Source organism: Amphibalanus amphitrite, unplaced genomic scaffold (assembly GCF_019059575.1).
Source record: "Amphibalanus amphitrite isolate SeventyFive unplaced genomic scaffold, NRLGWU_Aamphi_draft 000066F_arrow, whole genome shotgun sequence".
Lineage (NCBI taxonomy): Eukaryota > Metazoa > Arthropoda > Thecostraca > Balanomorpha > Balanidae > Amphibalanus > Amphibalanus amphitrite.
The window spans coordinates 388,001-400,558 of NW_024881562.1; the positions used below are offsets into that span (position 1 = coordinate 388,001).

Below are 12,558 nucleotides of genomic sequence, written 5' to 3' on the forward strand. Positions count from 1 at the left end.
AAAGGCGCAATTAATTATATAAATAATTATTATTTATCTGTCAGTGATGTGCATTACCACAAATTATATTACATTTTCATGCATTTTTTATCGAATTGTCCTTGAGCTATCATGGCGGATCCCGATGAAATCAAATTCATCGCATAGTCATCGTTAAATTAGGCGCCGAAAATGGTATTCAGCGCCTAAACGATTAGGCGCTGAAAGCGCGCCTAACCAGTGGACGGCGACCTGAGTCTGAGCTTGTTCTGAGCGAAACGACAAACCAGTTTTTATTAATTAGTGGTTGCATTCTATTCCTTCCAACGAGGGTCCGGCGCATTTTCGACGAAACTGCCGCACGCATTTTCTTGTGTTCGCTGCTGAAGATAGGGGATCATTTTCGCCTTTATTTGGTAAGTAGGCTTTGTTGTGAGGCGGAGTGAATTGATTTTTACCCACACAATTATTGAGCTCTTACATCCTTTTTCAATATCATTTGTTATTTGGCAAAAACCAGCGTAAATGCACAGGAGTAGCACACAACACGCTGACGGCTGACGCCGCCCGCGTAGTCATGTGACCAATCCCCTGAATAAACTCAAACTGGAATCGTCATGATTAGAGTCCCAGAGATGCTTTCTAAAAAAAGACGAACCGAACCTAACCTTACCTACATCGTACAACCTAAATTACTTACAAGCTACAGCCTAAAAGCTACGGTATTGGTAACCCTGGCGTCACCGGTAGCTTTTTCGTTCAAGCTCCTAAAACCGCTAAAACCTACAACCTACCACCTAAAACCTACAACCTACAGCCTACAACAGTAGGCGGAACTATGGTCATGAGTACCCAAATATAGGAACGTTCCCATTTTTGGGAACGGAGTTCCCAAATATGGGAACGGGCGTTCCCATTTATGAGAACGGAAGGCAATTTTTCGGCCGTTCGCCCACTAAACTCAAAAGTGCATCACGTCTCAAAAAAGTGCACGCTGATTTAAGTATCTACTAAATCTCCATAAAGTTATCTTTAATCTGACCGTGGAACAAGGAAATTGACCGTGGAATGATATTTTTAATGATTTTTTAAAAATGACAGAATGGTGGAAATATGGGTTATACGACATTTAACATGCAATTTTAAGGAAAATGAAGCATTTTTTACATTTTGAGGTCAAGTATAATAATTTTCGCCTGGTTATGAAGTTTCATTCTAGCGACACCAGATGCTGACATATGCAAGCGAACACGCGGACAGTCCCGAGGTAATATTGTTGACTTTTGGTGTCGGGGCGATCGACCGCGTGGAACGTCATTGATTTTACCGAACTTCTGTTGTAAACTCAGTTTCAGTGGTTTAAAATCATTCAGCTGTATTTTATCAGCCCTGAAAGACATATTTTATTTGGATGCTAGCTGTTTAGCGTTGTTTTATAAGCAGCGTCATGAGCGTGGTTTTTGTCTTCGGCGTTTCTAAGCATGATCGTTTGGGGGGAATTTCTCTGATATAGGTCGCTCTGTGTGGCTTATTTATAATTTTTATGCTGATTTCGATCATACCTCGTACCCATCCTACCAGGCCTTTTGCCACTTACACTCATCAAGAAAGAAAAAAACTAGATTTTCATTGGGACTAGGTGTTTTGAGGGTGTAACATATTCAGCGTTCCCATTTTTGGATACTTCTTGTGCTCGTCAACTCTCGGTGATTAGCAGACAGGTGCTTGACATGTCTCCACCCTCGGCGCGGACGGTGGATATAGGTATGGAAGACCTTGTTGAACATCGCTGAGCGTTGTGGATTACGTAATCCTGCAGAGGGGGGCGTGCCCGCTGCGAGATCGACGGGAATAAAAGCGCAGAAGACCGGGCGAAACATGCAACGGTCTTGCCGGAAAGGTCATCTGATGATTGTTGCGTTAACAATAATTTGCGGCGTTGGACGTGATGCTTGTTAATGAAAAGAGCCCCTGAAAGGCGTCGGTGAAATCGTTCCCAATTTTGGGTACGCCGTTCCCATAATAAGGAACGCTTGCAGCGCCAGTGTACGAGAGCGTTCCCAAATTTGGGCTCGCGGCCCGGGTGATGGACTGCTTTAGAAATAGGGTAACGATTTGAAACTACGATGGGCCTTACAATATCAAACTCTTTCCCAACAATATTGAGACAACTATCAGGCGGTTCACGATCGTTTTATATTTTTTGGACGTCATTTAACAGTTCTTTTTCTTGTTTTAAATAATGCCTACATGGCGTTCCCATATTTGGGTTTATCGTTCCCAAACATGGGAACGAAAATGCGTTCCCGAAAATGGGTACGCTTGACCATAGTTCCGCCTACTGACAATGTAACCTACAGCGCCTCTCCTTGGTTGCAAAAAACAAGTGTGCTGCCTGCTTTACAAATACCAGGTAAACTGGGGTCCAGGCCAGGTTATCCACCCTGTAGAATCTTAAGGAACTTTGAACGTTTGCCGTTTGGGCACTTTAAATTCTTCTCTCAGCACTGCATTAGGGCAGGATCAGTATACTTGCTGTGCCAGAACATCATGATCGCAGTTCCATGCAATTCTCAACTTATGCGGCTATCATAATTACGAACACCTACTGCAGCTTTGATTCCCAAAACACTATATATTTATTACCCTTTATTGATGTGGTTCTGACAATATGTATGTGGAAATCTGCAATATGTACCCATGCAATGATGGACTTCACAGTTGACCATAGCTCTTAGCATCTAAAATAAAATATATTTGAGTGACTTTATTGATAAAGTTGTGATAACAGTTTCCACTTTCCAGGGATTACTATTTGACATTTTTGTGTTAGTTTCATAAGAGCTGAAAAGTAACAAGTAGTTGTATTTGAACTTGGTTTGGTGTGGCAGCCTTGGGTGTGGCAGTGATGCTGGAGAGTGGGAAATGTAAATTATGATTGTTGCTTTAAATAGTCACATTTTCTATGCAGTTTGCACACTGACACTTTCAGATAGTTAATTCTCCTTGCTTTGCGTATTTATTTTTTATTTATTTATTTTTCAGACTACACTACAAAGTAAGATAGAAGCTTAGTGCCATGTCAGCTAGTGAAACAAAAGGAAATAAATCTGATCATTCTATAAAACTGCCATATTTGTACAAAGAAGGTTCCAAAATTCTTCAGTCATATGCAGAAAAGAAAGGAAGCTTGAAGAGTCTTGTTTATGCTACCAGACAAGAAAGAGTAAGTTTATCATAAACTCTTCTCATTTTGTCCTTGCCCATGTACAATAATAAATAATATTTTCTATTTTCACCCTTGTTTTGGACAACACAAAATCACACCTTATAAGCCTACGTTAAAAGCTTCTTTTAAATAAGTCAAACTTTTCACAGTCACACCCTGCTATGTCAACATTCAACAACATAAATGAGAAGTTTTACTGAATCTGAGCTTTTCTTCATTTGTTAAGTCTAGTAGTCAGGTCTGAAGTTCTTATTCAGTCACCTTTCTCTCTGCACTGCGATGCATGCACCCTTTACCAAGTGCATCCACGCCCCGCCCATCCACGTGACACACAGCTGTACAAGCGGCTGCTGGCGCTGGTATGTCGCGCCGTGGACAACCAGCCGGCGGTGGACGCGGCGCTGAAGGCTGTCGGCCTGCTGGCCGCCGAGCCCGGCCTGGCGCTCAGCACGGCGCGCCTGCTGACGGCTGAGCTGCTGTTCGGCGCCGGCCAGCTCAGCTCTGAGGCGCGGCCCGTCGTCACCGTGCTGCGGTACGCCGACCGACTGCGCGCCGCCGCCGCCGCCGCGCCGGCGCCGGCCGCCGACCGCCGAGCCCCGCGTGAGTACCGCCCCGCGCGCGCCCCGCGCCGCACGCTCCGCTGACACCGGCTTCACTTACAGGTGTGAGCCCGCCGCCGCCGCCGCCGCTGCTGCTGCTGCTCCCGCTGCATCTGTGAAGGGAGGGGACATCTGCGTTCCTTCTCGAATTGACAAGGCTGAAGAAATCCGTCTCCGTATTGACCCAGCTCAGAGACAGGCTGCAACAAACCTAACCAAGAGCTACAAGAGGCGAAAGCTGCTAAAGAAATAGTCGCCCACGATCAGCTGAGTCCTCTAGAGCGAAAGTCTTTGACCTTCTACCGACCCTGCACTCTGCATTTCTCGCTCTGCCTCCGGTAACTCGCCGTAGCAGCGATGGCGAGCGGCTCGGCCGACCGGTTCATGCACTCGTCCATCGAGCGACGTACCGAGCGCACCAACGTGCTACTCAATCTCTTCGTCTACAGTGTAGCCATGTTCACGCTGCCATTCGTCGCTTTCTACGGCGCGATCCACGTGGCCGAGCAGCACTTTGCCGTGAAGGATACCTCCTACCTGTGGGGCACGGCGGCCGCGGTGGTCACCGTCCACGTGTTGATCGCCATGTTCGTCTGGGGCGCCTACAAAGAGGTGAGGGACGCGGAGATTGCGGCGGCACCGCGCGAGATCACGAGGGATGAGCTGAACAGTCGACAGAAGCAGGAGTGAGTCGGATAGGTCGCTGAAAGCGAACGAGTGGGGGAGAGTTGTGAAGGATATTTGATGAATTCGTGAAAACCACTGACGGTTTGACGGTGAGGTGATGAGTGCGGTGACTTTGGATTGAATCGGAGTCGTTGAAGCGCCAAACTGAGCTTATGCACCATCGCCACAGGCGTTCGTTGGCAGTGGTGGCGTTGGCCCTGTGCCGTTAGTCCGAGGACCGTGCGCTGAGCTACTGCCTAATTCTGGTGTATCGGGCGTGAAGGTGATCGGTGTGCAAGACCCCTCTCCAGTGGGTAACATCGAAAGTGTTTTTCGCTGATATGCCTGACCAGTATAAGAGTGACAGACCAATGTCCGATGGAAGTGATGTGACTACGGAAATGAGCGCGATTGTAGTGAACTGGGTAATTATTTGTAAGTATTTGCGAGCCACCAGTAATGTATTGCAGTATATGGTGATGTACAGATTCCAAACACCTTGGTCCGATTAGGTGATGTTCGTGCTGTTTGAGTGCTTCAATTCGTTACGTTACGCGTTAGAACATTCCTCAGTGAGTGTGTTTTAATGAACGGATATTTGATTAGTGACGAATAAGGTTATATAAATTTCAAGATGATATTTTGTTTGTGTCCGTTCCTCACATAAAGAGGTAAGATATTGGTAATTTAACGTGAAAATGTGGTCTCTAGGAATGTCTGGAAACGCTGTCAAAAAAGGTCTTTACTGGTCAGCTAGGCCTAGGAACTGTCTGGACTTGTGTGACGCGTCAAATTTCCTGCGCTATTTTCCTAATTGCTGTTAGAGCATCGGTGATATGCATAATTACTCTTCGCCTTTATGAGGTGAGGGAGGCGAGATCGAGTAACGTCTTGTGACGTTTGCTAGTTTGCTGTATCATTGGTACTTAGTAGTCGTTGCGTTAGATTGATATTGACGAATGAGTGTGGGGAATAAATGTGAGTGCTGCACCACAACGGCTGTTGCTAAATAGCTGCTGGATAGGCACTCTTTCCTGTCTAATCTGCTCCACCCGTGTATTAAATACCTGCTCTTTTCTCGGCGATGTTAAAATTCAGTCGTTGAATGTAATATCCTTATGAACCACTTCCATCGGCTCGATACACCCGGCCTTTATTGTCCGCTCCCCGTCCTCCTAACGGGATGGGACGGTGGTCGGCGCTGTCCCGGGATGAGGGGGTGCTGTATTGACGGAAGGAGAGCGCTGAGTGATGAAGAGTCGATGACACGACGGCGTTATTACCTGCCCGGGCCCCGGACAGCGGCGGCGGCGGCGGCGGCGGCGGCAGTGGTGGGTACTGAGCATAGCCGGTCAGTGCTGCTCAATAGATACGAGCTGACCTCGTCTTACGTTGGAGATAAGCCGCTGTATGTAAAATGTTTTACAAATACCACGCTAGCCAAGCCTCCGCTGCCATGACCTTTGTCACATAACTTAGATTTGCACTGGCTATCAAGCCCAAAAGTCACCAAGACATGTTTGATTACGCGGATAAAAGATTTGCTGCTCAAAGTGCCGTTATACTGATGGGTTAGGACCGTGGTTTTGGGCCTGGTCGTGCGTGAGAGTGGACAGTGTTTGATGTCCCTTGCTCACCATATGCACCTGTCCTCGTGTTCGCCAGTGCCGCGCTACGCCCGCGTCAACACTCTGCTGGCCACTGTTGATGACGTCATCCAGCAGCTGACTACCGAGGGCTGGGAACGAGTGAAGTACCCGCCCACCCTCACTTATGATGGTTTCATCTCCCAGGTCAAGGTCAGTTCAGTGTGGGTTGTACTTTTGGTCTTAAGATAAGGGTTCCAGCAACCGGCACTTTGGATGCGGTAAATACCCTCGTTGGCACGTTCCATTCCGAGTCTGAAGGTGAAGTCTCTCTGACTGTCTAAAAGCGGGGGGGGGGGGGGGAGGAGGATTCAGGGTGTATCAAAACAAACCGCTGGTCGCTAGAACCCTTATCTCCAAACCTGCATCACCGGTGCCAATCCGCGATGCCGGTACTGCTCCGAACTGCCTTGTTCACCACTTATATTCCATTTCTGACATTGGTATTTCCTCCGCCGCTGACGATGTCTGTCTGTTTGTCTGTCTGCCGGACAGTCGCTGTCTGAGCGCCAGTTTCTGGTGGACCTCCACGTGCCCTGTCTGCTGGTGTTCCCGCCGGGGACGGAGCTGCACCGTCACCCCCTGTACCGCGGCGGTCAGCTCATTCTCCAGGATAAGGTGAGAGCCGCGCAGTGCGTGCAGCTGCACTGGAGCAGACGAGCTCGGCGGAGCAAGCAAACGAGCAGTGCGCACCATACTGAACCAAACTAGCACAGCGGGATCGACAGACGACCAGCTGAAAGCCATACTGTGAAACACTGGTGTTAAACCACGCACGATTAGAACGGTCAACCTATTAGTCACTGTGTATTTTAGCAAACAATATTCCTTGCTGGAGAAGTTCTTCGCCTGCCTGACAGGTGTATACGCTCTACCCAGCGATGTTTCACAATCAATAATTTATAGCTCGTTCTTCAAAATATCCTCAGAATGAACTTTCAGCTGTGCTATCCACCCAGCTGTACTATGCCAGACCCCAGCGCCTCTGGTGGCGGCTCAGCGCACCAGTCGGCCCTCCATACGCCTGACACCCGCTCCCCCTCAGGCCAGCTGCCTTCCGCCGGTGGTACTGGCACCCACTCCCGGGGAGTACGTGATTGACGCGTGCTCGGCGCCCGGCATGAAGACATCGCAGCTGGCGGCCATGATGGAGAACAAGGGGTACGTATGCTGGGATAAGAAAAGGGCAGTGGGGAAGAGTGCTGGAGACAGTGTAGCACTACTGCTCGACTGTCGAGATATGCGAGCTGGCGAGCTTGAACAGCGGAAAGAGGCGAAAAAGTCGACAGCTGGGCGCTTTAATGGGCTTGAACTTTGAAGCCGGCATTCCTTAACGGCCTGTAGTAACGGAAAGTAACGGTCTGTCTTCAGCCTGGCCTTTGATGCATCTCAACAGTGTCTTACTCGTAACCCTGTCAGGCATTTGTAAACACTCTAAGTTGACGAGCTAGACTCGACGTGAGAACTCTCGCCTCACTCGGCTAATCGTATTCCGCTGCTCTTCCCTCCGCCTCAGGACGCTGGTGGCCGTGGAGAGGGACCGGGCCCGCTTCGGCACCCTCTCGACCATGCTGACCAAGGCCGGTGTCTCTAACGTCAAACTGGTGAACGGTGACTTCCTGAAGCTGCGGCCGGAGGACCACCCGCGCGTCACCGCCATCCTACTGGATCCCTCCTGCTCCGGCACTGGTGAGTACATAGGTGACCTGACCTCTTCTGGTAAGCATGGATCCCCCCCCCCCCCCCCCGGCGAGCAGGGCACCCATCCAGTGAGCAGAGAACTCCCGGTAAGCAGGAGACCCCCTGGTGAGCAGGAGGGCCGGTCTTCTAATGAGCAGGACCATCCTGGTTAGCAGTGGCCTAATGGGTGCTGATAGACTCTATGGACCCTTTTGTTGAGCAGGGTACTCTCCTGGCGGTCAGTAAGCCTGTTCTGGCACCGATGTTTTTGTGGCTTTCTTTGCCTTCGGTCTTCTTATGTCAGACGCATATTCGGTTGTCACGAGTACATAATCGTCAGATGAATGGTTATGGGGACCCTTTCGTCATGTAAATTTAACCGACCCCTTTTCTTTCCTAGGGATGGTGAGCAGGGAGCCAGAGGAAGCGCCCTCTGAGGAGCGGCTCCGGCGGCTCTCCAACCTGCAGGCCATGCTGCTGCGGCACGCGCTCAGCTTCCCGGCTGTACGGAGGGTGGTGTACTCTACCTGCAGTGTCACAGAACAGGAGAACGAACAGGTGCGGCCGGCTGCGGCGGACGTCAGTGCTGGGTGTGGCGGGGCGGCACGTGAGGGATAAGGGTTGTATGGTGGGATTCTACAGGATTAGATAATAAAAAAGGTACTGCTTTGATGGCATAATTTTTTGATAGGTTCATTTCCTTTTTGACTGGCATGTAAACTCTAACTAACCTCGTGCTTGAAGTGATTCGAATTAACGATACGGAAATCTTTCTCTGTTTAGGCTTTGGGGATCGCCGATCGCCGAGGTTATTTTGCGCCCATTTTCCTGTGTTGACTTATGCTCTTTCTTCTCGTACTCTGTCGACTGTCCCCTCGACTGACCCAACCCCTCCCCCAGGTGGTGGCCGACACCCTGGCCGCCCACCCGGGCTGGCGTCTGGCCGCCGCCGCGCCTGCCACCTGGCGGGGCCGTGCCCGAACTACGCTGCCCGGTGGGGAACTGTGCATCCGCGCCGACCCCACAGAAGATCTCTGTCACGGCTTCTTCGTGGCCGCCTTCGAGAAGGTTCCGGAAGGCGAAGAAGGCTTGAATGGGCGGGAAGGGAAGAAAGCAAGGAGGAAGGGAGGCGAAAAGAGGAAAAGTGCGGATAGCGTGATGGAAATCAGTGCTAACGGGGAAGGCGAAGATCCGAAACCTGCGATGAATGGGCATGTAGATGATGGGGCACCGAAACAGAAGAAAAAGAAGAGGAGCCTAAGCAAGTCATCGCAGGGAGGCGACGCTGGCGCCAAAGCACTGGTGGAGGCAGGCGCAGAGAAACAACCCTCGCCTATGGCAGGAAACGAGAAGTTCAATGGTGCTCCAAATGAAGCAAAAAAGAAGAGAAAAAGGAAGCAGAAACCCAAGAAGTCGGTAAGTGAGGGTGACGAAGAATCAACAAAAGAAACCGGTGGTGAGAAAACGCTGACGGGTGCTTCGTTGGAAACAAAAGAGCCTGTAGAAGGAAACCGGAAAAAGAAGAAACAGAAGAAGCGGTCGAACCAGCAGGTGTCAAATCGAGCTAGTAACGGTAAGGCGAGCGAAGTAGGTGATGCGTCAGTTCAAGATATCTCGTTCCAGAGAGGACGGGAGAAACGCGGAATCAGTGACGCTGATGCGAAGGAGGCAGCCCACAGCGTTCCGGCAAAACGGCGCAAAAGCGAGGGAACAGGGACCAAAGTTCTCAAAGCTGGGAAATACAAGAAATCGGGAAGGCTGTCAAAGAAGAGGCGGAACAGGCTGAAGCACGCCGCCGCCCTCGCTAAGTAGTTTAAGATGAGAGCTCTTTCTACGAGGTGTTACGTGTCCAGAGGCTGTTTTCGTTGACGAAAAGTCCGTCTTTTGTTTAAATATGAATACAGATTTGTGACCATTCTTTTGATACATTTCGCTACTATTTGACGCAGTCGGTAGTTCATATTATTCGCTGTAATATCGTATCAATGTATGCAGTCCCAGAAAAATCACTTGTCTGATAGGTACCCAAGTTTATATTGGTTTAGTTTGCACACACGATTGGTAGCCCCATCGCAAAGTCGCATAACTCGTCTCGAAAGCGTGTCATTCACACATCGTCGATTGCATCAAGGGAGCTCGGGAGTACACATACACACAAACACATGGCATTGTGCGGCGACAAAACGGAGCGAAAAGCCCGTCGGTATCGCGTCAAAGGAACACTAACTTCTGACTACGTTTCGTATAAAACGAGAATGTCGTGCACACTTGAGACGCCAGCAGCAATGCGCATTTCGAGTTTCATACGCACGTCAACAATTCAACACAGTTGCCACGTCCCTCTCCAGTTTAAAACAATGTGACTGGCTCGGGAGCACGGCCCTGGTCCCGCCTGGACCGCGCCCGTCGATAAATAACAGCACCGCGTGCCACTGCGCTGCGCCAGTCCGTATCACCCAATCATTATTGTCCATTGAAACACGGCTCAGAGGCGGGAACTAGAACAACGTGGTATCCAAGCCCCGCGGCCACCGCTGACTACCAACACTCTGTCTCTGGCAAGGAACGCTCTGTCACCGGCCGGTCCGTCACCAGTAGAACGACTGGCTGAGGTACGAGCTGGCCGATGACAGCCACCCGCTGGCCTGCTTGAAGAAGCCGCCGGGCGCCATGGCGTTGGCCGCCGGCGGTGCGTCTCCGTCATCCTCTGGGAGATACTCGGGCAGCTTTTCCTCCTGCGGCCGCTCCAGCGCCTTGGCCCGCTTGGAGACGGGCACCAGCTCCTCGGAGTCGCCGTCGGCGCCGCGCACCACCTGGTAGGCGGCCATCGACTCTGTGCGGTCCACCGCAGAGCCCAGTGTGCCCACTGTCACGTGGTCGCGCACGCGGCACGTGCACCGGCCGCGGCCCATGTCGAACACGATGGAGATCATGCCGCGCACTCGCACCAGCAGCGACTCGAGCTCTTCCCGGTCTCCATCGGTTACTAGTCCGGTCACATGAAGCGTCACCACTTTGTGCTTAGGTCGTGGCGCCGGCCGCGGCTTCTCGCGTGCCGCGCCCGGCGAGCTGGTGGCTCCTGCCGCGGCCGGCGGCGCGGCGGACCGGTTCAGCTCACTCAGCGCTCGGTCTGCCAGTGCCAGCACCTCGGGGCCCGAGTCCTTCATCTTGAGGCAGCGGAGCGCCGGCTCGAGGCCGTATGTGCGCGCCAGCTGGCGCCGCGAGCTGCTGGAGGCGCACAGCAGCACGATGGTGTGCAGCGCCTCGACCACGATCGCCTCGTCGCGGTCCTCGAGCACGTAGGCGAGGAACTGCGCCACGGTGCCATCCCTGGTGAGCGGCTCCACCTTCTGCGGGTCGGCGGCCATCAGCCGGTACTGCTGCAGCGTGCGCAGCGTCATACTCTCAGCGCCGGAGCTGCCGGCGGCCGGCGCTGCGGAGCTAGAACCGCTGCTGGTGGCGACTTCTGTGCTCGAGCTCTCAGAGGCAGACACTGCAGGACCAGCTGAGCTGCTGGCATCAGTGGTCACCAGACTTGCACTGTTCTTGTCATGGTCAGTGGCCACACCACCAGTGCTATTTTCAGATGCCATGACTGTACCAGACTACCTATCTGCCAACGAAATGCATGGGAAGGTAAGTCATTCAACAAACACATCATTTACAGCCCGATGTGATTACATTTGTTGATGCAATAGACTGTCATGCTCAGCTGGAGTTCTAAAGTCTTGGTTCAACTGACTATTCTTACACATGACCACATGATACACATGATACACATGACCCCACACTCCACAGCCCAGATCTCATTTTACTATGCAATACATCGTCCCATTTTCAGCTAAAAGTTATACTTTAAGTGATGTCAGAGCTTAAATGCATCTGAGTCGATGCAATTAATTCCTGTCTCCTGATCATCAATATCAATATATCCTGTGTTGAAATGTGTAAAAATCAATCATTACTTGACAAACACTCTATAAAAATAGCAGCCAAAGCCACAAAATCATATCTAAATCACATAAAATATTTCACTAGGGACTTAAAGGAGGTGCATGGGCTGCTGCTAACCTATGAACCCCAACATAAGATCAACAACAACCAAAGTCGGAATAACTGCAAGTGCACAATAAATTTTCCAGCATGACATATGCATGGTTATTGGGATAACCTTTTGTAAAATTGTATTATATTAATACAGAAATGTTAAAGCTAATATTTAATTATATCAATATAGGTGTAATAACAGACAAACCCAGATGATCTTTGTCAACACCAAAACATACACTGTGACCAAAACTGCGCAATTAAACTTTTATGATTTTATCCGTAAAAACATACCAACAAACTCCTGAATATTTGATAGAAGTTTTTGTTAGATCTTTTCCACACGTAAAAAAATTACTTTAGCCCTTAGATCGAAGAAGCAAGCGGAAAAGAACGAAAAAATAAACGAATTGTACATATATTGCATAAACAGCTGCGCTAGAAATGTCTAAATGCATCGATGGCTGTTGAAAGCAATTTCAAAGGATACCGAAGTGCAATTTTTCGTATTTTGATGACGTCAAAGCAAGTCTAATTTTTATTCAATGTTGTTAAAAATGTTACAAAATGTCATATTTTAAATTCAACGGTATTACTGGTATTCAATTTTTATAATGTAATCATTTATAAAGATAAAAAAGCTCTGAAACCTAGACAGTAAAATAAGACGTCATTGATTCAAGAAAAAAACTGCTTTAGGAATTCTAGCAAA

The 12,558-nt window shown here is 49.8% G+C and overlaps 2 protein-coding genes across 9 annotated transcripts; one reads left to right on the top strand and one right to left on the bottom strand.

The window, feature by feature from the left end:
• The first annotated feature begins 78 nt into the window (after positions 1-78).
• Positions 79-9,717, top strand: LOC122378852 (28S rRNA (cytosine-C(5))-methyltransferase-like). Of its 6 annotated transcripts, none has more exons than XM_043360428.1 (9): positions 79-395; positions 3,025-3,205; positions 3,544-3,808; positions 6,139-6,272; positions 6,615-6,737; positions 7,165-7,280; positions 7,636-7,808; positions 8,200-8,357; positions 8,700-9,717. In XM_043360428.1, exons 2-9 carry the CDS (start codon positions 3,059-3,061, stop codon positions 9,609-9,611), a joined length of 2,028 nt encoding a protein of 675 aa, XP_043216363.1. In that variant the 5' UTR covers positions 79-395; positions 3,025-3,058; the 3' UTR covers positions 9,612-9,717. The 6 variants fall into 6 exon arrangements, with proteins under 6 accessions (XP_043216363.1, XP_043216366.1, XP_043216365.1 ...); XM_043360431.1 differs by having other exon boundaries at positions 390-411; XM_043360430.1 differs by lacking the exon at positions 79-395 and adding an exon at positions 403-421.
• A 97-nt stretch (positions 9,718-9,814) lies between these two features.
• LOC122378854 (armadillo repeat-containing protein 1-like) lies at positions 9,815-12,337 on the bottom strand. 3 transcript variants are annotated; one of them, XM_043360434.1, is made up of 2 exons: positions 12,141-12,337; positions 9,815-11,412 (listed from the first exon to the last, which is right to left on the bottom strand). In XM_043360434.1, exon 2 carries the CDS (start codon positions 11,390-11,392, stop codon positions 10,388-10,390), a length of 1,005 nt encoding a protein of 334 aa, XP_043216369.1. In that variant the 5' UTR covers positions 11,393-11,412; positions 12,141-12,337; the 3' UTR covers positions 9,815-10,387. The 3 variants fall into 3 exon arrangements, with proteins under 3 accessions (XP_043216369.1, XP_043216371.1, XP_043216370.1); XM_043360436.1 differs by having other exon boundaries at positions 12,263-12,321; XM_043360435.1 differs by having other exon boundaries at positions 12,051-12,307.
• Positions 12,338-12,558: the final 221 nt, after the last annotated feature.

Excerpts from the sequence above, each read along its gene's own strand:
- LOC122378854 (XM_043360434.1), bottom strand. The coding sequence starts at position 11,392 with ATGGCATCTGAAAATAGCACTGGTGGTGTGGCCACTGACCATGACAAG.
- LOC122378852 (XM_043360428.1), top strand. The coding sequence starts at position 3,059 with ATGTCAGCTAGTGAAACAAAAGGAAATAAATCTGATCATTCTATAAAA. Across the intron at positions 3,809-6,138 it reads CGCCGACCGCCGAGCCCCGC|TGCCGCGCTACGCCCGCGTC; the intron begins GTGAGTACCGCC and ends CGTGTTCGCCAG. Across the intron at positions 6,273-6,614 it reads GTTTCATCTCCCAGGTCAAG|TCGCTGTCTGAGCGCCAGTT; the intron begins GTCAGTTCAGTG and ends TCTGCCGGACAG.